The following is a 27,391-nucleotide window of genomic DNA, read 5'->3' as shown; positions in this document are numbered from 1 at the left end:
GCGGAGAAATGGCGAATATTCCTGTGAAGATGATTGTACTATTAACTCTAGTTGTTCTGGTGTCCCGTATGAGTGAGGGAAGAGTTCTGATTAAATGTGAAATGGATTCAGATGAATCTCACGAGGAATCATCAAAAATAGACAGAAGGAGCACTGATCTCATTGACAGTGGTAACACGACTTCAACTTTTTTGTCATGTTACATTCTCGGTCTATCTGTGTGTCTTTAGGATGCATAACCATGTTATATTACACAAAAAACTGAATAAAGTTTAATCACAAAAATTTGTTTCACAAAGGTCAATCTCGAAAGGATCCATCCAGTGAAAATAACACAAGTTCTGATGATCACTCTGACAGCAGTGAGTAACAGAGCTGAACTTTTCCTTTCATCTTCACTCCTCTATTTGTCACTAAGATTTAAAAATGCTGTTGCAATGTTAAATTTGACACAAAAATATGCAAAAAAAAGTTTAACTGCAATATTTTTTATGAAGGTCAATCTCAAAAGGATTCATCAAGTAAAGACAAAACAAGTTCTAATGATCACTCCGACAGCAGTGAGTAACAGAGTTGAGCTTTTCACTAAGTCTTAAAAATCATATGTTGCAATGTTAAATTTCACACAAAAATGCAAAAAAAAGTTTAATTGCAATAATTTATTTTACGAAGGTCAATCTCGAAAGGATTCATCAAGTAAAGACAAAGCAAGTTCTAATGATCAGTCCGACACCAGTAAGTAACAGAGCTGAAGTTCTCCGGTCATATTTACTTTTCTGTTTGTCACAAAGTCTTAAAAATGCTATGTTGCACTGTTAAATTTCACACAAAATATGCAAAAAAAGCATAATTGCAATTATTTATTTCACAAAGGTGAATCTAGCAGGAATTCGTCCAGTGAAAATAAAATAATTTCTGATGATCACTCTGACAGCAGTGAGTAACAGAGCTGAACTTTTTCTTTCATATTCACTCCTCTGTTTGTCACTAAGATTTAAAAATGCTGTTGCAATGTTAAATTTGATACAAAATGTGCAAAAATAAGTTTAATTGCAATATTTTTTATGAAGGTCAATCTCAAAAGGATTCATCAAGTAAAGACAAAACAAGTTCTAATGATCACTCCGACAGCAGTGAGTAACAGAGTTGAGCTTTTCACTAAGTCTTAAAAATGCTATGTTGTACTGTTAAATTTCACACAAAAATGCAAAAAAAAAGTTTAATTGCAATAATTTATTTTACGAAGGTCAATCTCGAAAGGATTCATCAAGTAAAGACAAAGCAAGTTCTAATGATCAGTCCGACACCAGTAAGTAACAGAGCTGAAGTTCTCCGGTCATATTTACTTTTCTGTTTGTCACAAAGTCTTAAAAATGCTATGTGGTACTGTTAAATTTCACACAAAATATAGAAAAAAAAGAGTAATTGCAATTATTTGTTTCACAAAGGTGAATCTAGCAAGAATTCATCCAGTGAAAATAAAACAAGTTCTGATGATCACTCTGACAGCAGTGAGTAACAGGGCTGAACCTTTCCTTTTATATTCACTTCTGTTTCTCACTAAGTCTTAAAGATGTCATGCTGAAAAATGTTTAATCACAATAATTTATTTCACAAAGGTCAATCTAGTAAGGATTCATCCAGTGAAGACAAAACGAATGCCAGGCACCATAAGACCAGACGTAAGTTTAAAAATATTAGCCTTTTCTTTCTAATTCCCCATGTTTTAAAGCATCGTTCACCAAAATATGACAATTCTCTCACAATTGCCTCTTCCAAATGTGTATGACTTCCTTTCTTTTGTGACATTTACATTCAGACCTTTAGCAAAACTATTGTTTTTATTCAAAGCACCTAACATAACAGTGAGGAAAACAATGAAGCTATTAGAAGATAACAATGAAGCTACCTGTATTAGAATGCAACAATATGGGAGGTGCAACAATAACATTCCAAAGTTGAATAAAGGAAATGAGAAGAGAAGCCTATTAATAATAATAGTAATAATAATAAAGTGAGCATTCAACGTGTGAGTGAGCTGTCTTTAGCTGTTTTTTGAATATACTGAGGAATGCGCCAGACCGTACAGTTTGTAAGATAGTTCCACCATCAACCATGAAAATGAAGATTTTATGCTATTTTGTGAGAATACCACAAATTGGGTGAAATATTCCTTTTGGCCATTTTATATTTCACAAGAAATGCAAACAAAATTGTTATCACAATAATCTTTTTTGCCAATGTCACTCTTATAAAGATTCATCTAGAAAACATAAAACAAATGGACATCGACATCATCATCATCATCATCATCGACATCATGAGTCTGAAGGTGAGTTGAAATGGGGTGCCTTTTCTTTCAGATATCTCTCTATCTTTAGGATGCCGAGTTTTTGACCTGATATGCAGATTAAAGTTTAACCTCAATGATCTATTTCTATTTCACGAAGATCAATCTAGTAAGGATTCATCCAGTGAAGACTCATCAAGTGCTGACGATACCATTGTCAAATGTGAGTTTCTTTCATATTTCCTGCTCTTTCGGTGTCTTGGATATGTCATGCAGCAATGTTTTCCTTCACACAATAGTCACATAAAAGGTTAATTACGATCTTCTGTTTTGACAAGGTGAATGTCAAATGGATTCATCCAGTGAAGACACAACAAGTTCTGAGAGTCACAGTCATAGCAGTGAGTAACAAAGCTCAGCCTTCTCTTTCATATCCTTTTTTTGTTTTTTCTCTTTGTCTTAAAGGGATACTCCTGGCAAATTTTAAAATTACCCTATGATTGTCGGAGCTGATGGTGTGGGTAGCGCTCCGATATGTGGTGCTTTTGCACTTTCGGCGACCTGAGTTTGAATCCTGGCTCGTGGTCATTTGCCAAACCCATACCCCTTCTCTCCTCCCTGTACTTTCCTTTCCTCTCCACATTCATGGTTAATAAAGGAAAAAACAGCCAAACAAAAAAAATTACCCCATGATTTACTCACCCTCAAGCATTCTGGGATACACATGTCCATCATCTTTCAGACGAACACATTTGAAGTTATTTTAGTAAATGTCCTTGCTCTTCCAAGCATTATAATGGTAAAAAACAGGGATCAGTGAATATTTTCTGACTTTAAACCCAAAAAGTGCATTTATCCTTCACAGAGATATCCATTTTTTTTAACTTTATAAATTGTAATAACTAACTTCCAGTGATGACTCCATTTTGGACTCTTTTGGTTGTTTAAAGTCAGAAGTTGTTCCCTAATCCCTTTATCTACCATTATAAAGTTTGGAAGAGCAACTAAAATAACTCCTAATGTGTTTGTCTGAAAGATGATGGACTTATGTATCTCGGATTGCTTGAGGGTGAGTAAATCATGGAGTAATTTTGATTTGGCTGGAGTATCGCTTTAATGTTGCAGAAAAATGTTTAATCACAATAATTTATTTCTCAAAGGTCAATCTAGTTCGGATTCATCCAGTGAAGACCAAAGTTCTGATGAGCAATCTGACAGCAGTGAGTAACAGAGCTGAGCTTTTTCATTCATATTCACTCTTTCGTTTCTCATCAAGTCTTAAACATGTCATGTTATATTTCACAAAACAATGCTTGAAAATGTTTCAACACAATAATTTATTTCACAAAGGTCAATCTAGTATGGATTCATCCAGTGAAGACCAAAGTTCTGATGATCAGTCTGACAGCAGTGAGTAGCAGAGCTGAACTTTTCCTGTCGCATTCACTCTTTGTTTCTCGTCATGTCATGTCTATGATACAAATGCATCAGTAAATAAGACTAAGTATGATTCTTGCAAGTCTTGCATATTAAAAAAAGTGTCCTGATGTAGTTTGATAAGGCTTCAGTTGATCTTGGCTGAAAGGATTGATGAAAGAGAAAACCAGTTTGATGCAGATGATCCTTGGTAAATGAAAAGACAAGGCCTAGGCCTGGCACCAACTGGAAACGTCTAGTTTCACATCCTCCTCCTGATGAGAGTCCTGAAAGGACACAAATGTATCCAGAAAGCAAAAAAAAACTTAGAGATGACCCGATGCTCCAAAAACTCTTTGTTTTAACATTTTCAAACCACATAAAACTCACACTTTGACCCAACCAGAGGTCTTACTTTTAGAGGGAAAATTGTTGTCTTTGTCTTCCAACATGGTGTTTTGCATATGGAATTCAAATTGATGTTGAGGTGGAAATGTTAAACAGTTTCATAATATTAATATGAAGAAGCTTTCCAAAACATAATGCATATTACCATTCAGGAAATCAAAAATGGAACACATTGAGGCTGTTTATTGTTTATTAAGGCTTGATATTAAGATGTGTTTTCATCGATCGGATCACAAGTGGACGAGAGAAACGTTTACACCTGGTATTTAAATCCGTCTTTTTTGTCCACTTTTGACCGCTTCTGTCCTGATTACTGTGAGGGGGTGGTCTGTCGAGACGGTGGCCGAGTCTCTCCGCTTTCGTGTAAACGCAAGCAGGAGTAATGATGAGTTTATATGAATGTGAACTAATATTATGGCAGAGTCCGCTGCTTGTGTTGTAAGTAAACATGCTGCACAGTGTTTTGTACATGTATATGTTAGAGCTTTATCTGAATTTTTAGTTCAATTGATGAAATAGGATCGCGCAACTTTCACACGCGTGCAAAATGAAACTGCGGAGGCAAAACACTACAAAAGCAATCCAATCGAAAGGGGTTTCAACTTTCTCTGAATGTGGTTGAAAGTGGTCGAAAATGGACGAGCTCAGAACGTTTTGAACACCATTTACACCTGGCATTAATGTCATCCACTTGTGATCCGATCAATAAAAACGCATTTTAATGCCAAGTGTAAACAGCCCAATAGATACCAAACATGGCCTAGATATGTATTGGATTAAGTAAGTAATACTAAACATTAATTCAAACTAATTGAATATTAATATTAACAAAAACACCAATAACATAATCCATGAAGAGAATAGAAATATTTGATTAAGACATTTCCCTTATACATTTATAAGTGAATACATGTGTGAATAAATAGAATGTTTTTCTGTCTGTATCAAATTCTCCCACATTCTTTTGTGGTCGTAAAACTTCAATCTATGGCAATGTGTTGCCATGGTGGCCAGAGGCCTAGTTCTGCTTCTGAGTGTTAAAACCAGTTTGGGGATAGTGTTAGAGAACCCTGGTCCCTGGCCTGCTGGTCAGGTGAGGGTCTTGTGGTTATACAGTATTTATAAAATATAAGTAGTTACTGTGTGTCTGATCTGGCTCAGTCATTACAGGTATGAACAGAGTGAAATGAGAAACAGATAACACAGGATTGAGGTTAATGCCAGGTTTAAATAAACAAAGCTTAGATATTTCCATTGTGAAAAACTCTTTTATGTCTGAAGAATGCAATGTTGTAATTTATATAAAATGCAGTATGGAGTTTAATTACAATATTCTATTTCACCAAGGTAAAGCTTCAGAGAATTCCTCCAGGGAACGCAAAACTACAACTGCCCCAAGCTCAATTACAAAATCTCCGTTGAACACCTCAACCTTTGCCTCAAGCCCCACCACACAATCTGCAGTAAGCACAACCTCAAGCCACAACACAACCCCTAATTTAGGCACGACAAGAAGTGATATAACTAGCTCGGCATTACATCACCAATCAAAAACTTCAGGGGCTTCTGATGGCAAAAGTTCTTCCTCAGCCCATACCTCAACAAGCACAGAATCTGCTGTTAGCACCACCTCCAGCCCCACAACAGTATCTGCTGTAAGCACCACTTCAAGCCCCACCACAGAATCTCTTGTAAGCACCACCTCAAGACCCACCACAGGACCTTCTGTTACCACCACCTCAAGCCCCACCACAGAATCTCCTGGAAGCACCACTTTAAGCACCACCACAGTATCTCCTGTTACCACCACCTCAAGCCCCACCAAAGAATCTCCTGGAAGCACCACTTCAAGCCCCACCACAGTATCTCCTGTTACCACCACCTCAAGCCCCAACACAGAATCTCCTGGAAGCACCACTTCAAGCCCCACCACAGAATCTACTGGAAGCACCACTTCAAGCCCCACCACAGTATCTCCTATTACCACCACCTCAAGCCCCACCACAGAATCTCTTGTAAGCACCACCTCAAGCCCCACCACAGTATCTCCTGTTACCACCACTTCAAGCCTCACCACAGAATCTCCTGGAAGCACCACTTCAAGCCCCACCACAGAATCTCCTGGAAGCACCACTTCAAGCCCCACCACAGTATCTCCTATTACCACCCCCTCAAGCCCCACCACAGAATCTCTTGTAAGCACCACCTCAAGCCCCACCACAGTATCTCCTGTTACCACCACCTCCAGCCCCACCACAACATCTGCTGTTACCAGCACCTCAAGCCCCACCACAGAATCTGCTGTAAGCACCACCTCAAGCACCACCACAGTATCTCCTGTTACCACCACATCAAGCCCCACCACAGAATCTCCTCGAAGCACCACTTCAAGCCCCACCACAGAATCTCCTGGAAGCACCACTTCAAGCCCCACCACAGTATCTCCTGTTACCACCACCTCAAGCCCCACCACAGAATCTCCTGGAAGCACCACTTCAAGCCTCACCACAGAATCTCCTGGAAGCACAACTTCAAGCCCCACCACAGTATCTCCTATTACCACCACTTCAAGCCCCACCACAGAATCTCTTGTAAGCACCACCTCAAGCCCCACCACAGTATCTCCTGTTACCACCACCTCAAGCCCCACCACAGAATCTCCTGGAAGCACCACCTCAAGCCCCACCACAGTATCTCCTGTTACCACCACCTCAAGCCCCACCACAGAATCTCCTGTAAGCACCACCTCAAGCCCCACCACAGTATCTCTTGTAAGCACCACCTCAAGCCCCACCACGGTATCTCCTGTTACCACCACTTCAAGCCCCACCACAGTATCTCCTATTACCACCACCTCAAGCACCACCACAGAATCTCTTGTAAGCACCACCTCAAGCCCCACCACAGTATCTCCTGTTACCACCACCTCAAGCCCCACCACAGAATCTCATGGAAGCACTACTTCAAGCCCCACCACAGAATCTCCTGTAAGCACCACTTCAAGCCCCACCACAGAATCTGCTGTTACCACTACCTCCAGCCCCACCACAACATCTGCTGTTACCAGCACCTCAAGCCCCACCACAGTATCTCCTGTTACCACCACCTCAAGCCCCACCACAGAATCTGCTGTAAGCATCACCTCAAGCACCACCACAGTATCTCCTGTTACCACCACATCAAGCCCCACCACAGAATCTCCTGGAAGCACCACTTCAAGCCCCACCACAGAATCTCCTGGAAGCACCACTTCAAGCCCCACCACAGTATCTCCTGGAAGCACCACCTCAAGCCCCACCACAGAATCTCCTGGAAGCACCACTTCAAGCACCACCACAGTATCTCCTGTTACCACCACCTCAAGCACCACCACAGAATCTCCTGGAAGCACCACTTCAAGCCTCACCACAGAATCTCCTGGAAGCACCACTTCAAGCCCCACCACAGTATCTCCTCTTACCACCACCTCAAGCCCCACCACAGAATCTCGTGTAAGCACCACCTCAAGCCCCACCACAGTATCTCCTGTTACCACCACCTCAAGCCCCACCACAGAATCTCCTGGAAGCACCACTTCAAGCCCCACCACAGAATCTCCTGTAAGCACCACTTCAAGCCCCACCACAACATCTGCTGTTACCAGCACCTCAAGCCCCACCACAACATCTGCTGTTACCACCACCTCAAGCCCCACCACAGAATCTGCTGTAAGCACCACCTCAAGCACCACCACAGTAACTCCTGTTATCACCACCTCAAGCCCCACCACAGAATCTCCTGTAAGCACCACTTCAAGCCCCACCACAGAATCTCCTGGAAGCACCACTTCAAGCCCCACCACAGTATCTCCTGTTACCACCACCTCAAGCCCCACCACAGAATCTCGTGTAAGCACCACCTCAAGCCCCACCACAGTATCTCCTGTTACCACCACCTCAAGCCCCACCACAGAATCTCCTGGAAGCACCACTTCAAGCCCCACCACAGAATCTCCTGTAAGCACCACTTCAAGCCCAACCACAACATCTGCTGTTACCAGCACCTCAAGCCCCACCACAACATCTGCTGTTACCACCACCTCAAGCCCCACCACAGAATCTGCTGTAAGCACCACCTCAAGCACCACCACAGTATCTCCTATTACCACCACCTCAAGCCCCACCACAGAATCTCCTATTACCACCACCTCAAGCCCCACCACAGTATCTCCTGTTACCACCACCTCAAGCCCCACCACAGAATCTCCTGGAAGCACCACTTCAAGCCCCACCACAGAATCTCCTGTAAGCACCACTTCAAGCCCCACCACAACATCTGCTGTTACCACTACCTCCAGCCCCACCACAACATCTGTTGTTACCAGCACCTCAAGCCTCACCACAACATCTGCTGTTACCACCACCTCAAGCCCCACCACAGAATCTGCTGTAAGCACCACCTCAACCACCACCACAGTATCTCCTGTTACCATCACATCAAGCCCCACCACAGAATCTCCTGGAAGCACCACTTCAAGCCCCACCACAGAATCTCCTGGAAGCACCACTTCAAGCCCCACCACAGTATCTCCTGTTACCACCACCTCAAGCCCCACCACAGAATCTCTTGTAAGCACCACCTCAAGCCCCACCACAGAATCTCTTGAAAGCACCACATCAAGCCCGATCACAGTATCTCCTGTTACCACCACCTCAAGCTCCACCACAGAATCTCTTGTAAGCACCACCTCAAGCCCCACCACAGAATCTCCTGGAAGCACCACTTCAAGCCCCTCCACAGTATCTCCTGTTACCACCACCTCAAGCCCCACCACAGAATCTCCTAGAAGCACCACTTCAAGCCTCACCACAGAATCTCCTGGAAGCACCACTTCAAGCCCCACCACAGTATCTCCTATTACCACCACCTCAAGCCCCACCACAGAATCTCTTGTAAGCACCACCTCAAGCCCCACCACAGTATCTCCTGTTACCACCACCTCAAGCCCCACCACAGAATCTCTTGTAAGCATCACCTCAAGCACCACCACAGTAACTCCTGTTACCACCACATCAAGCCCCACCACAGATTCTCCTGGAAGCACCACTTCAAGCCCCACCACAGAATCTCGTGGAAGCACCACCTCAAGCCCCAGCACAGTATCTCCTGTTACCACCACCTCAAGCCCCATCACAGTTTCTCCTGGTAGCACCACATCAAGCCCCACCACAGAATCTCTTGTAAGCACCACCTCAAGCCCGATCACAGTATCTCCTGTTACCACCACCTCAAGCCCCACCACAGAATCTCGTGTAAGCACCACATCAAGACCCACCACAGAATCTCCTGTTAGCACCACCTCAAGTCCCACCACAGAATACCATGTAAGCACCACTTCCAGCCCCACAACAGCATCTCCTGTTACCACCACCTCAAGCCTCACCACAGAAACTCCTGTAAGCACCACTTCAAGCCCCACCACAGTATCTCCTGTTACCACCACCTCAAGCCCCACCACAGAATCTCCTGCAAGCACCACTTCAAGCCCCACCACAAAATCTGCTGTTAGCACCACCTCAAGCCCCACCACAGTATCTCCTGTTACCACCACCTCAAGCCCCACTACAGAATCTCCTGTGAGCACCACTTCAAGTCCCACCACAGAAAATCATGTAAGCACCACTTCAAGCCCCACCACAAAATCTGCTGTTACCACCACCTCAAGCCCCACCACAAAATCTCCTGTTACCACCACCTCAAGCCCCACCACAACATCTCCTGTTACCACCACCTCAAGCCCCACCACAACATCTGCTGTTACCACCACCTCCAAGCCCACAACAGAATCAGCTAAAAGCACCACCTCAAGCCCCACCACAACATCTGCTGATACCACCACCTCAAGCCCCACCACAACATCTGCTGTTACCACCACCTCAAGCCCCATCACAACATCTGCTGTTACCACCACCTCCAAGCCTATAACAGAATCAGCTAAAAGCACCACCTCAAGCCCCACAACAGAATCTCATGTAAGCACCACTTCAACACCCACCACAACATCTGCTGTTACCACCACCTCAAGCCCCACCACAACTACTGCTGTTACCACCACCTCCAAGCCCACAACAGAATCAGCTAAAAGCACCACCTCAAGCCCCACCACAACATCTGCTGTTACCACCACCTCCAAGCCCACAACAGAATCAGCTAAAAGCACCACCTCAAGCCCCACCACAACATCTGCTGATACCACCACCTCCAAGCCTACAACAGAATCAGCTAAAAGCACCACCTCAAGCCCCACAACAGAATCTCATGTAAGCACCACTTCAACACCCACCACAACATCTGCTGTTACCACCACCTCAAGCCCCACCACAACTTCTGCTGTTACCACCACCTCCAAGCCCACAACAGAATCAGCTAAAAGCACCACCTCAAGCCCCACAACAGAATCTCATGTAAGCACCACTTCAACACCACCACAACATCTGTTGTTACCACCACCTCAAGCCCCACCACAACTTCTACTGTTACCACCACCTCCAAGCCCACAACAGAATCAGCTAAAAGCACCACCTCAAGCCCCACCACAACATCTGCTGATACCACCACCTCCAAGCCTACAACAGAATCAGCTAAAAGCACCACCTCAAGCCCCACCACAACATCTGCTGATACCACCACCTCCAAGCTTACAACAGAATCAGCTAAAAGCACCACCTCAAGCCCCACCACAGAATCTCATGTTAGAACAACTTCAACACCCACAACACCATCTGCTGTTACCACCACCTCAAGCCCCACCACAACTTCTGCTGTTACCACCACCTCCAAACCCACAACAGAATCAGCTAAAAGCACCACCTCAAGCCCCACCACAACATCTGCTGATACCACCACCTCAAGCCCCACCACAACATCTGTTGTTACCACCACCTCAAGCCCCATCACAACATCTGCTGTTACCACCACCTCAAGCCCCACCACAACATCTGATGTTACCACCACCTCAAGCCCCCCCCCACCAGCTGCTGATACCACGACCTCCAAGCCCCACCAAAACATCTGTTGTTACCACCACCTCAAGCCCCATCACAACATCTCTTGTTACCACCACCTCAAGCCCCACCACAACATCTGTTGTTACCACCACCTCAAGCCCCATCACAACATCTGCTGTTACCACCACCTCAAGCCCCACCACAACATCTGCTGTTACCACCACCTCCAAGCCCACAACAGAATCAGCTAAAAGCACCACCTCAAGCCCCACCACAACATCTGCTGATACCACCACCTCCAAGCTTACAACAGAATCAGCTAAAAGCACCACCTCAAGCCCCACAACAGAATCTCATGTAAGCACCACTTCAACACCCACCACAACATCTGTTGTTACCACCACCTCCAAGCCCACAACAGAATCAGCTAAAAGCACCACCTCAAGCCCCACCACAACATCTGCTGTTACCACCACCTCCAAGCCCACAACAGAATCAGCTAAAAGCACCACCTCAAGCCCCACCACAACATCTGCTGATACCACCACCTCCAAGCCTACAACAGAATCAGCTAAAAGCACCACCTCAAGCCCCACAACAGAATCTCATGTAAGCACCACTTCAACACCCACCACAACATCTGCTGTTACCACCACCTCAAGCCCCACCACAACATCTGCTGTTACCACCACCTCCAAGCCCACAACAGAATCAGCTAAAAGCACCACCTCAAGCCCCACCACAACATCTGCTGATACCACCACCTCAAGCCCCACCACAACATCTGTTGTTACCACCACCTCAAGCCCCATCACAACATCTCCTGTTACCGCCACCTCAAGCCCCACCACAACATCTGCTGTTACCACCACCTCAAGCCCCACCACAACATCTGCTGTTACCACCACCTCCAAGCCCACAACAGAATCAGCTAAAAGCACCACCTCAAGCCCCACCACAACATCTGCTGATACCACCACCTCCAAGCCCACAACAGAATCAGCTAAAAGCACCACCTCAAGCCCCACCACAACATCTGCCGATACCACCACCTCCAAGCTTACAACAGAATCAGCTAAAAGCACCACCTCAAGCCCCACAACAGAATCTCATGTAAGCACCACTTCATCACCCACCACAACATCTGCTGTTACCACCACCTCCAAGCCCACAACAGAATCAGCTAAAAGCACCACCTCTAGCCCCACCACAAAATCTTCTGTTACCACCACCTCCAGGCCCACAACAGAATCAGCTAAAAGCACCACCTCAAGCCCCACAACAGAATCTCATGTAAACACCACTTCAACACCCACCACAACATCTGCTGTTACCACCACCTCAAGCCCCACTACTGTTACCACCACCTCCAAGCCCACAACAGAATCAGCTAAAAGCACCACCTCAAGCCCCACCACAACATCTGCTGATACCACCACCTCAAGCCCCACCACAACATCTGTTGTTACCACCACCTCAAGCCCCACCACAACATCTGCTGTTACCACCACCTCAAGCCCCACCACAACATCTGCTGTTACTACCACCCCCAAGCCCACAACAGAATCAGCTAAAAGCACCACCTCAAGCCCCACCACAACATCTGCTGATACCACCACCTCCAAGCCGACAACAGAATCCGCTAAAAGCACCACCTCAAGCCCCACAACAGCATCTGATGTAAGCACCACTTCAACCCACACCACAACATCTGCTGTTACCACCACCTCAAGCCCCACTACTGTTACCACCACCTCCAAGCCCACAACAGAATCAGCTAAAAGCACCACCTCAAGCCCCACCACAACATCTGTTGTTACCACCACCTCAAGCCCCAGAACAACATCTCCTGTTACCACCACCTCAAGCCCCACCACAACATCTGTTGTTACCACCACCTCAAGCCCCATCACAACATCTGCTGTTACCACCACCTCAAGCCCCACCACAACATCTGCTGTTACCACCACCTCCAAGCCCACAACAGAATCAGCTAAAAGCACCACCTCAAGCCCCACCACAACATCTGCTGATACCACCACCTCCAAGCCTACAACAGAATCAGCTAAAAGCACCACCTCAAGCCCCACAACAGAATCTCATGTAAGCACCACTTCAACACCCACCACAACATCTGCTGTTACCACTACCTCCAAGCCCACAACAGAATCAGCTAAAAGCACCACCTCAAGCCCCACCACAACTTCTGCTGTTACCACCACCTCCAAGCCCACAACAGAATCAGCTAAAAGCACCACCTCAAGCCCCACCACAACATCTGCTGTTACCACCACCTCCAAGCCCACAACAGAATCAGCTAAAAGCACCACCTCAAGCCCCACCACAACATCTGCTGATACCACCACCTCCAAGCTTACAACAGAATCAGCTAAAAGCACCACCTCAAGCCCCACAAAAGAATCTCATGTAAGCACCAGTTCAACACCCACCACAACATCTGCTGTTACCACCACCTCAAGCCCCACCACAACATCTGCTGTTACCACCACCTCCAAGCCCACAACAGAATCAGCTAAAAGCACCACCTCAAGCCCCACCACAACATCTGCTGTTACCACCACCTCCAAGCCCACAACAGAATCAGCTAAAAGCACCACCTCAAGCCCCACCACAAAATCTTCTGTTACCACAACCTCAAGCCCCACCACAACATCTGCTGTTACCACCACCTCCAAGCCCACAACAGAATCAGCTAAAAGCACCACTTCAACACCCACCACAACATCTGCTGTTACCACCACCTCCAGGCCCACAACAGAATCAGCTAAAAGCACCACCTCAAGCCCCACAACAGAATCTCATGTAAGCACCACTTCAACACCCACCACAACATCTGCTGTTACCACCACCTCAAGCCCCACCACAACATCTGCTGATACCACCACCTCAAGCCCCACCACAACATCTGTTGTTACCACCACCTCAAGCCCCATCACAACATCTCTTGTTACCACCACCTCAAGCCCCACCACAACATCTGTTGTTACCACCACCTCAAGCCCCACCACAACATCTGCTGTTACCACCACCTCAAACCCCACCACAACATCTGCTGTTACCACCACCTCCAAGCCCACAACAGAATCAGCTAAAACCACAACCTCAAGCCCCACCACAACATCTGCTGATACCACCACCACCAAGCCTACAACAGAATCAGCTAAAAGCACCACCTCAAGCCCCACAACAGAATCTCATGTAAGCACCACTTCATCACCCACCACAACATCTGCTGTTACCACCACCTCCAAGCCCACAACAGAATCAGCTAAAAGCACCACCTCAAGCCCCACCACAACATCTGCTGATACCACCACCTCCAAGCCTACAACAGAATCAGCTAAAAGCACCACTTCAACAAACACCCACCACAACATCTGCTGTTACCACCACCTCAAGCCCCACTACTGTTACCACCACCTCCAAGCCCACAACAGAATCAGCTAAAAGCACCACCTCAAGCCCCACCACAACATCTGCTGATACCACCACCTCCAAGCCTACAACACAATCAGGTAAAAGCACCACCTCAAGACCCTCAACAGAATCTCCTGTAAGCACCACTTCAACACCCACCACAACATCTGCTGTTACCACCACCTCAAGCCCCACCACAACTTCTGCTGTTACCACCACCTCCAAGCCCACAACAGAATCAGCTAAAAGCACCACCTCAAGCCCCACCACAACATCTGCTGATACCACCACCTCAAGCCCCACCACAACATCTGTTGTTACCACCACCTCAAGCCCCATCACAACATCTGCTGTTACCACCACCTCAAGCCCCACCACAACATCTGCTGTTACCACCACCTCAGGCCCCACCACAACTTCCACTGTTACCACCACCTCCAAGCCCACAACAGAATCAGCTAAAAGCACCACCTCAAGCCCCACCACAACATCTGCTGATACCACCACCTCCAAGCCTACAACAGAATCAGCTAAAAGCACCACCTCAAGCCCCACAACAGAATCTCATGTAAGCACCACTTCAACGCCCACCACAACATCTGCTGTTACCACCACCTCCAAGCCCACAACAGAATCAGCTAAAAGCACCACCTCAAGCCCCACCACAACTTCTGCTGTTACCACCACCTCCAAGCCCACAACAGAATCAGCTAAAAGCACCACCTCAAGCCCCACCACAACATCTGCTGTTACCACCACCTCCAAGCCCACAACAGAATCAGCTAAAAGCACCACCTCAAGCCCCACCACAACATCTGCTGATACCACCACCTCCAAGCCTACAACAGAATCAGCTAAAAGCACCACCTCAAGCCCCACAACAGAATCTCATGTAAGCACCACTTCAACACCCACCACAACATCTGCTGTTACCACCACCTCAAGCCCCACCACAACTTCTGCTGTTACCACCACCTCCAAGCCTACAACAGAATCAGCTAAAAGCACCACCTCAAGCCCCACCACAACATCTGCTGTTACCACCACCTCCAAGCCCACAACAGAATCAGCTAAAAGCACCACCTCAAGCCCCACCACAACATCTGCTGATACCACCACCTCCAAGCCCACAACAGAATCAGCTAAAAGCACCACCTCAAGCCCCACAAAAGAATCTCATGTAAGCCACCACTTCAAGCACCCACCACAACATCTGCTGTTACCACCACCTCAAGCCCCACCACAACATCTGCTGTTACCACCACCTCAGGCCCCACCACAACTTCCACTGTTACCACCACCTCCAAGCCCACAACAGAATCAGCTAAAAGCACCACCTCAAGCCCCACCACAACATCTGCCGATACCACCACCTCCAAGCTTACAACAGAATCAGCTAAAAGCACCACCTCAAGCCCCACAACAGAATCTCATGTAAGCACCACTTCATCACCCACCACAACATCTGCTGTTACCACCACCTCCAAGCCCACAACAGAATCAGCTAAAAGCACCACCTCAAGCCCGACCACAACTTCTGCTGTTACCACCACCTCCAAGCCCACAACAGAATCAGCTAAAAGCACCACCTCAAGCCCCACCACAACATCTGCTGTTACCACCACCTCCAAGCCCACAACAGAATCAGCTAAAAGCACCACCTCAAGCCCCACCACAACATCTGCTGATACCACCACCTCCAAGCCTACAACAGAATCAGCTAAAAGCACCACTTCAACACCCACCACAACATCTGCTGTTACCACCACCTCAAGCCCCACCACAACATCTGCTGTTACCACCACCACCTCCAAGCCAACAACATTATCAGCTAAAAGCACCACTTCAACACCCACCACAACATCTCCTGTTACCACCACCTCAAGCCCCACAACAGAATCAGCTAAAAGCACCACCTCAAGCCCCACAACAGAATCTCATGTAAGCACCACTTCAACACCCACCACAACATCTGCTGTTACCACCACCTCAAGCCCCACCACAACATCTGCTGATACCACCACCTCAAGCCCCACCACAACATCTGTTGTTACCACCACCTCAAGCCCCATCACAACATCTGTTGTTACCACCACCTCAAGCCCCACCACAACATCTGCTGTTACCACCACCTCAAGCCCCACCACAACATCTGCTGTTACCACCACCTCCAAGCCCACAACAGAATCAGCTAAAAGCACCACCTCAAGCCCCACCACAACATCTGCTGATACCACCACCTCCAAGCCTACAACAGAATCAGCTAAAAGCACCACCTCAAGCCCCACAACAGAATCTCATGTAAGCACCACTTCAACACCCACCACAACATCTGCTGTTACCACCACCTCAAGCCCCACCACAACTTCTACTGTTACCACCACCTCCAAGCCCACAACAGAATCAGCTAAAAGCACCTCCTCAAGCCCCACAACAGAATCTCATGTAAGCACCACTTCAACACCCACCACAACATCTGCTGTTACCACCACCTCAAGCCCCACTACTGTTACCACCACCTCCAAGCCCACAACAGAATCAGCTAAAAGCACCACCTCAAGCCCCACCACAACATCTGCTGATACCACCACCTCAAGCCCCACCACAACATCTGTTGTTACCACCACCTCAAGCCCCATCACAACATCTCCTGTTACCACCACCTCAAGCCCCACCACAACATCTGTTGTTACCACCACCTCAAGCCCCACCACAACATCTGCTGTTACCACCACCTCAAGCCCCACCACAACATCTGCTGTTACCACCACCTCAAGCCCCACCACAACATCTGCTGTTACCACCACCTCCAAGCCCACAACAGAATCAGCTAAAAGCACCACCTCAAGCCCCACCACAACATCTGCTGATACCACCACCTCCAAGCCTACAACAGAATCAGCTAAAAGCACCACCTCAAGCCCCACAACAGAATCTCATGTAAGCACCACTTCATCACCCACCACAACATCTGCTGTTACCACCACCTCCAAGCCCACAACAGAATCAGCTAAAAGCACCACCTCAAGCCCCACCACAACATCTGCTGTTACCACCACCTCCAAGCCTACAACAGAATCAGCTTTAAGCACCACCTCAAGCCCCACCACAACTTCTTCTGTTACCACCACCTCCAAGCCTACAACAGAATCAGCTAAAAGCACCACCTTAAGCCCCACAACAGAATCTCATGTAAGCACCACTTCAAAACCCACCACAACTTCTGCTGTTACCACCACCTCAAGCCCCACCACAACATCTGCTGTTACCACCACCTCCAGCCCCACAACAGAATCAGCTAAAAGCACCACCTCAAGCCCCACCACAACATCTGCTGATACCACCACCTCCAAGCCTACAACAGAATCAGCTAAAAGCACCACCTCAAGCCCCACAACAGAATCTCATGTAAGCACCACTTCATCACCCACCACAACATCTGCTGTTACCACCACCTCCAAGCCCACAACAGAATCAGCTAAAAGCACCACCTCAAGCCCCACCACAACATCTGCTGTTACCACCACCTCCAAGCCCACAACAGAATCAGCTAAAAGCACCACCTCAAGCCCCACCACAAAATCTGCTGTTACCACAACCTCAAGCCCCACCACAACATCTGCTGTTACCACCACCTCCAAGCCAACAACAGTATCAGCTAAAAGCACCACTTCAACACCCACCACAAAATCTGCTGTTACAAGCACCTCAAGCCCCACCACAACATCTGCTGTTACCACCACCTCCAGCCCCACAACAGAATCAGCTAAAAGCACCACCTCAAGCCCCACCACAAAATCTTCTGTTACCACCACCTCAAACCCCACCACAAAATCTGCTGTTACAACCACCTCAAGCCCCACCACAACATCTGCTGTTACCACCACCGCCAGCCCCACAACAGAATCAGCTAAAAGCACCACATCAAGCCCCACCACAAAATCTGCTGTTACCACCACCTCAAGCCCCACCACAACATCTGCTGTTACCACCACCTCAAGCCCCACCACAACATCTGCTGTTACCACCACCTCCAAGCCTACAACAGAATCAGCTAAAAGCACCACCTCAAGCCCCACAACAGAATCTCATGTAAGCACCACTTCAACACCCACCACAACATCTGCTGTTACCACCACCTCCAAACCTACAACAGAATCAGCTAAAACCACCACCTCAAGCCCCACCACAACATCTGCTGTTACCACCACCTCAAGCCCCACCACAACATCTACTATTACCACCACCTCCAAGCCAACAACAGTATCAGCTAAAAGCACCACTTCAACACCCACTACAAAATCTGCTGTTACAAGCACCTCCAGCCCCACAACAGAATCAGCTAAAAGCACCACCTCAAGCCCCACCACAAAATCTCATGTTACCACCACCTCAAGCCCCACCACAAAATCTGGTGTTACCACAACCTCAAGCCCCACCACAACATCTGCTGTTACCAACACCTCAAGCCCCCCCCCAACATCTGCTGATACCACCACCTCCAAGCCTACAACAGAATCAGCTAAAAGCACCACCTCAAGCCCCACCACAACATCTGTTGATACCACCACCTCCAAGCCTACAACAGAATCAGCTAAAAGCACCACCTCAAGCCCCACCACAACATCTGCTGATACCACCACCTCCAAGCTTACAACAGAATCAGCTAAAAGCACCACCTCAAGCCCCACAACAGAATCTCATGTAAGCACCACTTCAACACCCACCACAACATCTGCTGTTACCACCACCTCAAGCCCCACTACTGTTACCACCACCTCCAAGCCCACAACAGAATCAGCTAAAAGCACCACCTCAAGCCCCACCACAACATCTGCTGATACCACCACCTCAAGCCCCACCACAACATCTGTTGTTACCACCACCTCAAGCCCCATCACAACATCTCCTGTTACCACCACCTCAAGCCCCACCACAACATCTGTTGTTACCACCACCTCAAGCCCCACCACAACATCTGCTGTTACCACCACCTTAAGCCCCACCACAACATCTACTGTTACCACCACCTCCAAGCCCACAACAGAATCAGCTAAAAGCACCACCTCAAGCCCCACCACAACATCTGCTGATACCACCACCTCCAAGCTTACAACAGAATCAGCTAAAAGCACCACCTCAAGCCCCACAACAGAATCTCATGTAAGCACCACTTCATCACCCACCACAACATCTGCTGTTACCACCACCTCCAAGCCCACAACAGAATCAGCTAAAAGCACCACCTCAAGCCCCACCACAAAATCTCCTGTTACCACCACCTCAAGCCCCACCACAACATCTGCTGTTACCACCACCTCAAGCCCCACCACAACATCTGAGGTTACCACCACCTCCAAGCCAACAACAGAATCAGCTAAAAGCACCACCTCAAGCCCCACCACAACATCTCCTGTTACCACCACCTCACGCCCCACCACAACATCTGCTGTTACAACCACCTCCAAGCCAACAACAGTAATCAGCTAAAAGCACCACCTCAAGCCCCACTACAAAATCTCATGTTACCACCACCTCAAGCCCCACCACAAAATCAGCTAAAAGCACCACCTCAAGCCCCACCACAAAATCTGCTGTTACCACCACCTCAAGCCCCACCACAAAATCTGTTGTTACCACCACCTCAAGCCCCACCACAACATCTGCTGTTACCACCACCTCAAGCCCCACCACAACATCTGCTGTTACCACCACCTCCAAGCCTACAACAGAATCAGCTAAAAGCACCACGTCAAGCCCCACCACAAAATCTCATGTTACCACCACCTCAAGCCCCACCACAACATCTGCTGTTACGACCACCTCCAGTCCCACAACAGAATCACAAAAAAGCACCACCTCAAGCCCCACAACAGAATCAGCTAAAAGCACCGCTTCAAGCCCCAGCACAAAATCTGTTGTTACCACCACCTCAAGCCCCACCACAACATCTGCTGTTACCACCACCTCAAGCCCCACCACAACATCTGCTGTTACCACCACCTCCAAGCCTACAACAGAATCAGCTAAAAGCACCACCTCAAGCCCCACCACAAAATCTCATGTTACCACCACCTCAAGTCCCAACACAACATCTGCTGTTACGACCACCACCATCCAAGCACCACCTCAAGCCCACAACAGAATCAGCTAAAAGCACCACCTCAAGCCCCACAACAGATTCTCACGAAAGCACCACTTCAACACCCACCACAACATCTGCTGTAACCACCACCTCAAGCCACACCACAACTTCTACTGTTACCACCACCTCCAAGCCCACAACAGAATCAGCTAAAAGCACCACCTCAAGCCCCACCACAACATCTGCTGATACCACCACCTCAAGCCCCACCACAACATCTGTTGTTACCACCACCTCAAGCCCCATCACAACATCTGCTGTTACCACCACCTCAAGCCCCACCACAACATCTGTTGTTACCACCACCTCAAGCCCCACCACAACATCTGCTGTTACCACCACCTCAAGCCCCACCACAACATCTGCTGTTACCACCACCTCCAAGCCCACAACAGAATCAGCTAAAAGCACCACCTCAAGCCCCACCACAACATCTGCTGATACCACCACCTCCAAGCCTACAACAGAATCAGCTAAAAGCACCACCTCAAGCCCCACCACAACATCTGCTGATACCACCACCTCCAAGCTTACAACAGAATCAGCTAAAAGCACCACCTCAAGCCCCACAACAGAATCTCATGTAAGCACCACTTCAACACCCACCACAACATCTGCTGTTACCACCACCTCAAGCCCCACCACAACTTCTACTGTTACCACCACCTCCAAGCCCACAACAGAATCAGCTAAAAGCACCACCTCAAGCCCCACCACAACATCTGCTGTTACCACCACCTCCAAGCCCACAACAGAATCAGCTAAAAGCACCACCTCAAGCCCCACCACAACTTCTGCTGTTACCACCACCTCCAAGCCCACAACAGAATCAGCTAAAAGCACCACCTCAAGCCCCACCACAAAATCTGCTGTTACCACAACCTCAAGCCCCACCACAACATCTGCTGTTACCACCACCACCTCCAAGCCAACAACAGTATCAGCTAAAAGCACCACTTCATCACCCACCACAACATCTCCTGTTACCACCACCTCAAGCCCCACAACAGAATCTCCTGTTACCACCACCTCAAGCCCCACAACAGAATCTCATGTAAGCACCACTTCAACACCCACCACAACATCTGCTGTTACCACCACCTCAAGCCCCACCACAACTTCTGCTGTTACCACCACCTCCAAGCCCACAACAGAATCAGCTAAAAGCACCACCTCAAGCCCCACCACAACATCTGCTGATACCACCACCTCCAAGCCTACAACAGAATCAGCTAAAAGCACCACCTCAAGCCCCACAACAGAATCTCATGTAAGCACCACTTCAACACCCACCACAACATCTGCTGTTACCACCACCTCAAGCCCCACTACTGTTACCACCACCTCCAAGCCCACAACAGAATCAGCTAAAAGCACCTCCTCAAGCCCCACAACAGAATCTCATGTAAGCACCACTTCAACACCCACCACAACATCTGCTGTTACCACCACCTCAAGCCCCACTACTGTTACCACCACCTCCAAGCCCACAACAGAATCAGCTAAAAGCACCACCTCAAGCCCCACCACAACATCTGCTGATACCACCACCTCAAGCCCCACCACAACATCTGTTGTTACCACCACCTCAAGCCCCATAACAACATCTGCTGTTACCACCACCTCAAGCCCCACCACAACATCTGTTGTTACCACCACCTCAAGCCCCACCACAACATCTGCTGTTACCACCACCTCAAGCCCCACCACAACATCTGCTGTTCCCACCACCTCAAGCCCCACCAAAACATCTGCTGTTACCACCACCTCCAAGCCGACAACAGAATTAGCTAAAAGCACCACCTCAAGCCCCACAACAGAATCTCATGTAAGCACCACTTCAACACCCACCACAACATCTGCTGTTACCACCACCTCCAAGCCTACAACAGAATCAGCTAAAAGCACCACCTCAAGCCCCACCACAACATCTGTTGTTACCACCACCTCAACCCCCACAACAACATCTGTTGTTACCACCACATCAAGCCCCACCACAACATCTGCTGTTACCACCACCTCCAAGCCTACAACAGAATCTCATGTAAGCACCACTTCAACACCCACCACAACATTTGCATTTACCACCACCTCCAAGCCAACAACAGGATCAGCTAAAAGCACCACCTCAAGCCCCACCACAACTTCTGCTGTTACCACCACCTCCAAGCCAACAACAGGATCAGCTAAAAGCACCACCTCAAGCCCGACCACAACTTCTGCTGTTACCACCACCTCCAAGCCCACAAAAGAATCAGCTAAAAGCACCACCTCAAGCCCCACCACAACTTCTGCTGTTACCACCACCTCCAAGCCCACAACAGAATCAGCTAAAAGCACCACCTCAAGCCCCACCACAAAATCTGCTGTTACCACCACCTCAAGCCCCACCACAACATCTGCTGTTACCACCACCTCCAGCCCCACAACAGAATCAGCTAAAAGCACCACCACAAGCCCCACCACAAAATCTCCTGTTACCACCACCTCAAGCCCCACCACAAAATCTGTTGTTACAACTACCTCAAGCCCCACCACAACATCTGCTGTTACCAACCCATCCAGTCCCACAACAGAATCTCCAAAAAGCACCACCTCAAGCTCCACCACAAAATCTGCTGTTACCACCACTTCAAGCCCCACCACAAAATCTCCTGTTACCACCACCTCAAGCCCCACCACAACATCTGCTGTTACCACCACCTCCAAGCCTACAACAGAATCAGCTAAAAGCACCACCTCAAGCCCCACAACAGAATCTCATGTAAGCACCACTTCAACACCCACCACAACATCTGCTGTTACCACCACCTCCAAGCCCACAACAGAATCAGCTAAAAGCACCACCTCAAGCCCCACCACAACATCTGCTGTTACCACCACCTCCAAGCCCACAACAGAATCAGCTAAAAGCACCACCTCAAGCCCCACAACAGAATCTCATGTAAGCACCACTTCAACACCCACCACAACATCTGCTGTTACCACCACCTCCAAGCCCACAACAGAATCAGCTAAAAGCACCACCTCAAGCCCCACCACAACTTCTGCTGTTACCACCACCTCCAAGCCCACAACAGAATCAGCTAAAAGCACCACCTCAAGCCCCACCACAAAATCTGCTGTTACCACAACCTCAAGCCCCACCACAACATCTGCTGTTACCACCACCTCCAAGCCAACAACAGTATCAGCTAAAAGCACCACTTCAACACCCACTACAAAATCTGCTGTTACCACAACCTCAAGCCCCACCACAACATCTGCTGTTACCACCACCTCCAGCCCCACAACAGAATCAGCTAAAAGCACCACCTCAAGCCCCACCACAAAATCTTCTGTTACCACCACCTCAAACCCCACCACAAAATCTGCTGTTACAACCACCTCAAGCCCCACCACAACATCTGCTGTTACCACCACCTCCAGCCCCACAACAGAATCAGCTAAAAGCACCACCTCAAGCCCCACCACAAAATCTCCTGTTACCACCACCTCAAGCCCCACCACAACATCTGCTGTTACCACCACCTCAAGCCCCACCACAACATCTGCTGTTACCACCACCTCCAAGCCTACAACAGAATCAGCTAAAAGCACCACCTCAAGCCCCACAACAGAATCTCATGTAAGCACCACTTCAACACCCACCACAACATCTGCTGTTACCACCACCTCCAAGCCCACAACAGAATCAGCTAAAAGCACCACCTCAAGCCCCACCACAAAATCTGCTGTTACCACCACCTCAAGCCCCACCACAACATCTACTGTTACCACCACCTCCAAGCCAACAACAGTATCAGCTAAAAGCACCACTTCAACACCCACTACAAAATCTGCTGTTACAAGCACCTCCAGCCCCACAACAGAATCAGCTAAAAGCACCACCTCAAGCCCCACCACAAAATCTCCTGTTACCACCACCTCAAGCCCCACCACAAAATCTGTTGTTACCACCACCTCAAGCCCCACCACAACATCTGCTGTTACCACCACCTCAAGCCCCACCACAACATCTGCTGTTACCACCACCTCCAAGCCTACAACAGAATCAGCTAAAAGCACCACGTCAAGCCCCACCACAAAATCTCATGTTACCACCACCTCAAGCCCCACCACAACATCTGCTATTACGACCACCTCCAGTCCCACAACAGAATCACAAAAAAGCACCACCTCAAGCCCCACAACAGAATCAGCTAAAAGCACCGCTTCAAGCCCCAGCACAATATCTGTTGTTACCACCACCTCAAGCCCCACCACAACATCTGCTGTTACCACCACCTCAAGCCCCACCACAACATCTGTTGTTACCACCACCTCCAAGCCTACAACAGAATCAGCTAAAAGCACCACGTCAAGCCCCACCACAAAATCTCATGTTACCACCACCTCAAGCCCCACCACAACATCTGCTGTTACGACCACCTCCAGTCCCACAACAGAATCACAAAAAAGCACCACCTCAAGGCCCACAACAGAATCAGCTAAAAGCACCTCCTCAAGCCCCACAACAGAATCTCATGTAAGCACCACTTCAACACCCACCACAACATCTGCTGTTACCACCACCTCAAGCCCCACCACAACTTCTACTGTTACCACCACCTCCAAGCCCACAACAGAATCAGCTAAAAGCACCACCTCAAGCCCCACCACAACATCTGTTGATACCACCACCTCAAGCCCCACCACAAAATCTTCTTTTACCACCACCTCAAGCCCCACCACAAAATCTCCTGTTACCACCACCTCAAGCCCCACCACAAAATCTGTTGTTACCACCACCTCAAGCCCCACCACAAAATCTCCTGTTACCACCACCTCAAGCCCCACCACAACATCTACTGTTACCACCACCTCCAAGCCCACAACAGAATCAGCTAAAAGCACCACCTCAAGCCCCACCACAACATCTGCTGATACCACCACCTCCAAGCCTACAACAGAATCAGCTAAAAGCACCACCTCAAGCCCCACAACAGAATCTCATGTAAGCACCACTTCAACACCCACCACAACATCTGCTGTTACCACCACCTCAAGCCCCACCACAACATCTGTTGTTACCACCACCTCCAAGCCAACAACAGTATCAGCTAAAAGCACCACCTCAAGCCCCACCACAAAATCTGCTGTTACCACCACCTCAAGCCCCACCACAACATCTACTGTTACCACCACCTCCAAGCCAACAACAGTATCAGCTAAAAGCACCACTTCAACACCCACTACAAAATCTGCTGTTACAAGCACCTCCAGCCCCACAACAGAATCAGCTAAAAGCACCACCTCAAGCCCCACCACAAAATCTCATGTTACCACCACCTCAAGCCCCACCACAAAATCTGTTGTTACCACCACCTCAAGCCCCACCACAACATCTGCTGTTACCACCACCTCAAGCCCCACCACAACATCTGCTGTTACCACCACCTCCAAGCCTACAACAGAATCAGCTAAAAGCACCACGTCAAGCCCCACCACAACATCTCATGTTACCACCACCTCAAGCCCCACCACAACATCTGCTGTTACAACCACCTCCAGTCCCACAACAGAATCACAAAAAAGCACCACCTCAAGCCCCACAACAGAATCAGCTAAAAGCACCGCTTCAAGCCCCAGCACAAAATCTGTTGTTACCACCACCTCAAGCCCCACCACAACATCTGCTGTTACCACCACCTCAAGCCCCACCACAACATCTGTTGTTACCACCACCTCAAGGCCCACCACAAAATCTCATGTTACCACCACCTCAGGCCCCACCACAACATCTGCTGTTACGACCACCTCCAGTCCCACAACAGAATCACAAAAAAGCACCACCTCAAGCCCCACAACAGAATCAGCTAAAAGCACCTCCTCAAGCCCCACAACAGAATCTCATGTAAGCACCACTTCAACACCCACCACAACATCTGCTGTTACCACCACTTCAAGCCCCACCACAACTTCTACTGTTACCACCACCTCCAAGCCCACAACAGAATCAGCTAAAAGCACCACCTCAAGCCCCACCACAACATCTGCTGATACCACCACCTCAAGCCCCACCACAACATCTGTTGTTACCACCACCTCAAGCCCCATCACAACATCTCCTGTTACCACCACCTCAAGCCCCACCACAACATCTGTTGTTACCACCACCTCAAGCCCCACCACAACATCTGCTGTTACCACCACCTTAAGCCCCACCACAACATCTACTGTTACCACCACCTCCAAGCCCACAACAGAATCAGCTAAAAGCACCACCTCAAGCCCCACCACAACATCTGCTGATACCACCACCTCCAAGCCTACAACAGAATCAGCTAAAAGCACCACCTCAAGCCCCACAACAGAATCTCATGTAAGCACCACTTCAACACCCACCACAACATCTGCTGTTACCACCACCTCAAGCCCCACCACAACTTCTACTGTTACCACCACCTCCAAGCCCACAACAGAATCAGCTAAAAGCACCACCTCAAGCCCCACCACAAAATCTGCTGTTACCACCACCTCAAGCCCCACCACAACATCTGTTGTTACCACCACCTCAAGCCCCACCACAACATCTGTTGTTACCACCACCTCCAAGCCAACAACAGTATCAGCTAAAAGCACCACCTCAAGCCCCACCACAAAATCTGCTGTTACCACCACCTCAAGCCCCACCACAACATCTACTGTTACCACCACCTCCAAGCC

General features: G+C 48.5%; 1 protein-coding gene across 1 annotated transcript; it reads left to right on the top strand.

The window, feature by feature from the left end:
• Window positions 1-26,583, top strand: LOC129443994 (uncharacterized). The gene is made up of 24 exons (XM_073860028.1): window positions 1-171; window positions 300-362; window positions 498-560; window positions 673-735; window positions 874-936; window positions 1,071-1,133; window positions 1,449-1,511; window positions 1,620-1,682; window positions 2,258-2,332; window positions 2,451-2,513; window positions 2,629-2,691; window positions 3,451-3,510; window positions 3,641-3,700; window positions 5,462-6,361; window positions 6,410-7,153; window positions 7,202-7,632; window positions 7,922-8,001; window positions 8,451-9,549; window positions 12,655-12,780; window positions 12,862-12,978; window positions 14,637-14,674; window positions 18,636-19,066; window positions 23,620-25,352; window positions 26,452-26,583. Exons 1-24 carry the CDS (start codon window positions 9-11, stop codon window positions 26,581-26,583), a joined length of 6,756 nt encoding a protein of 2,251 aa, XP_073716129.1. The 5' UTR covers window positions 1-8.
• The last annotated feature ends 808 nt before the right edge of the window (window positions 26,584-27,391 follow it).

Source organism: Misgurnus anguillicaudatus, chromosome 3 (genome assembly GCF_027580225.2).
Source record: "Misgurnus anguillicaudatus chromosome 3, ASM2758022v2, whole genome shotgun sequence".
Classification (NCBI taxonomy): Eukaryota; Metazoa; Chordata; class Actinopteri; order Cypriniformes; family Cobitidae; genus Misgurnus; species Misgurnus anguillicaudatus.
This window is presented reverse-complemented; position numbering and strand designations above follow the sequence as displayed.

What these genes read in the sequence shown, in the direction of transcription:
- LOC129443994 (XM_073860028.1), top strand. Translation starts at nt 9, where the DNA reads ATGGCGAATATTCCTGTGAAGATGATTGTACTATTAACTCTAGTTGTT. An exon ending in GCCCCACCACAGAATCTCGT is followed by an intron (nt 8,002 to 8,450) that starts GTAAGCACCACC and finishes CACTACCTCCAG; the next exon opens with CCCCACCACAACATCTGTTG. An exon ending in CAAGCCCCACCACAACATCT is followed by an intron (nt 25,353 to 26,451) that starts GTTGATACCACC and finishes CCACCACCTCAG; the next exon opens with GCCCCACCACAACATCTGCT.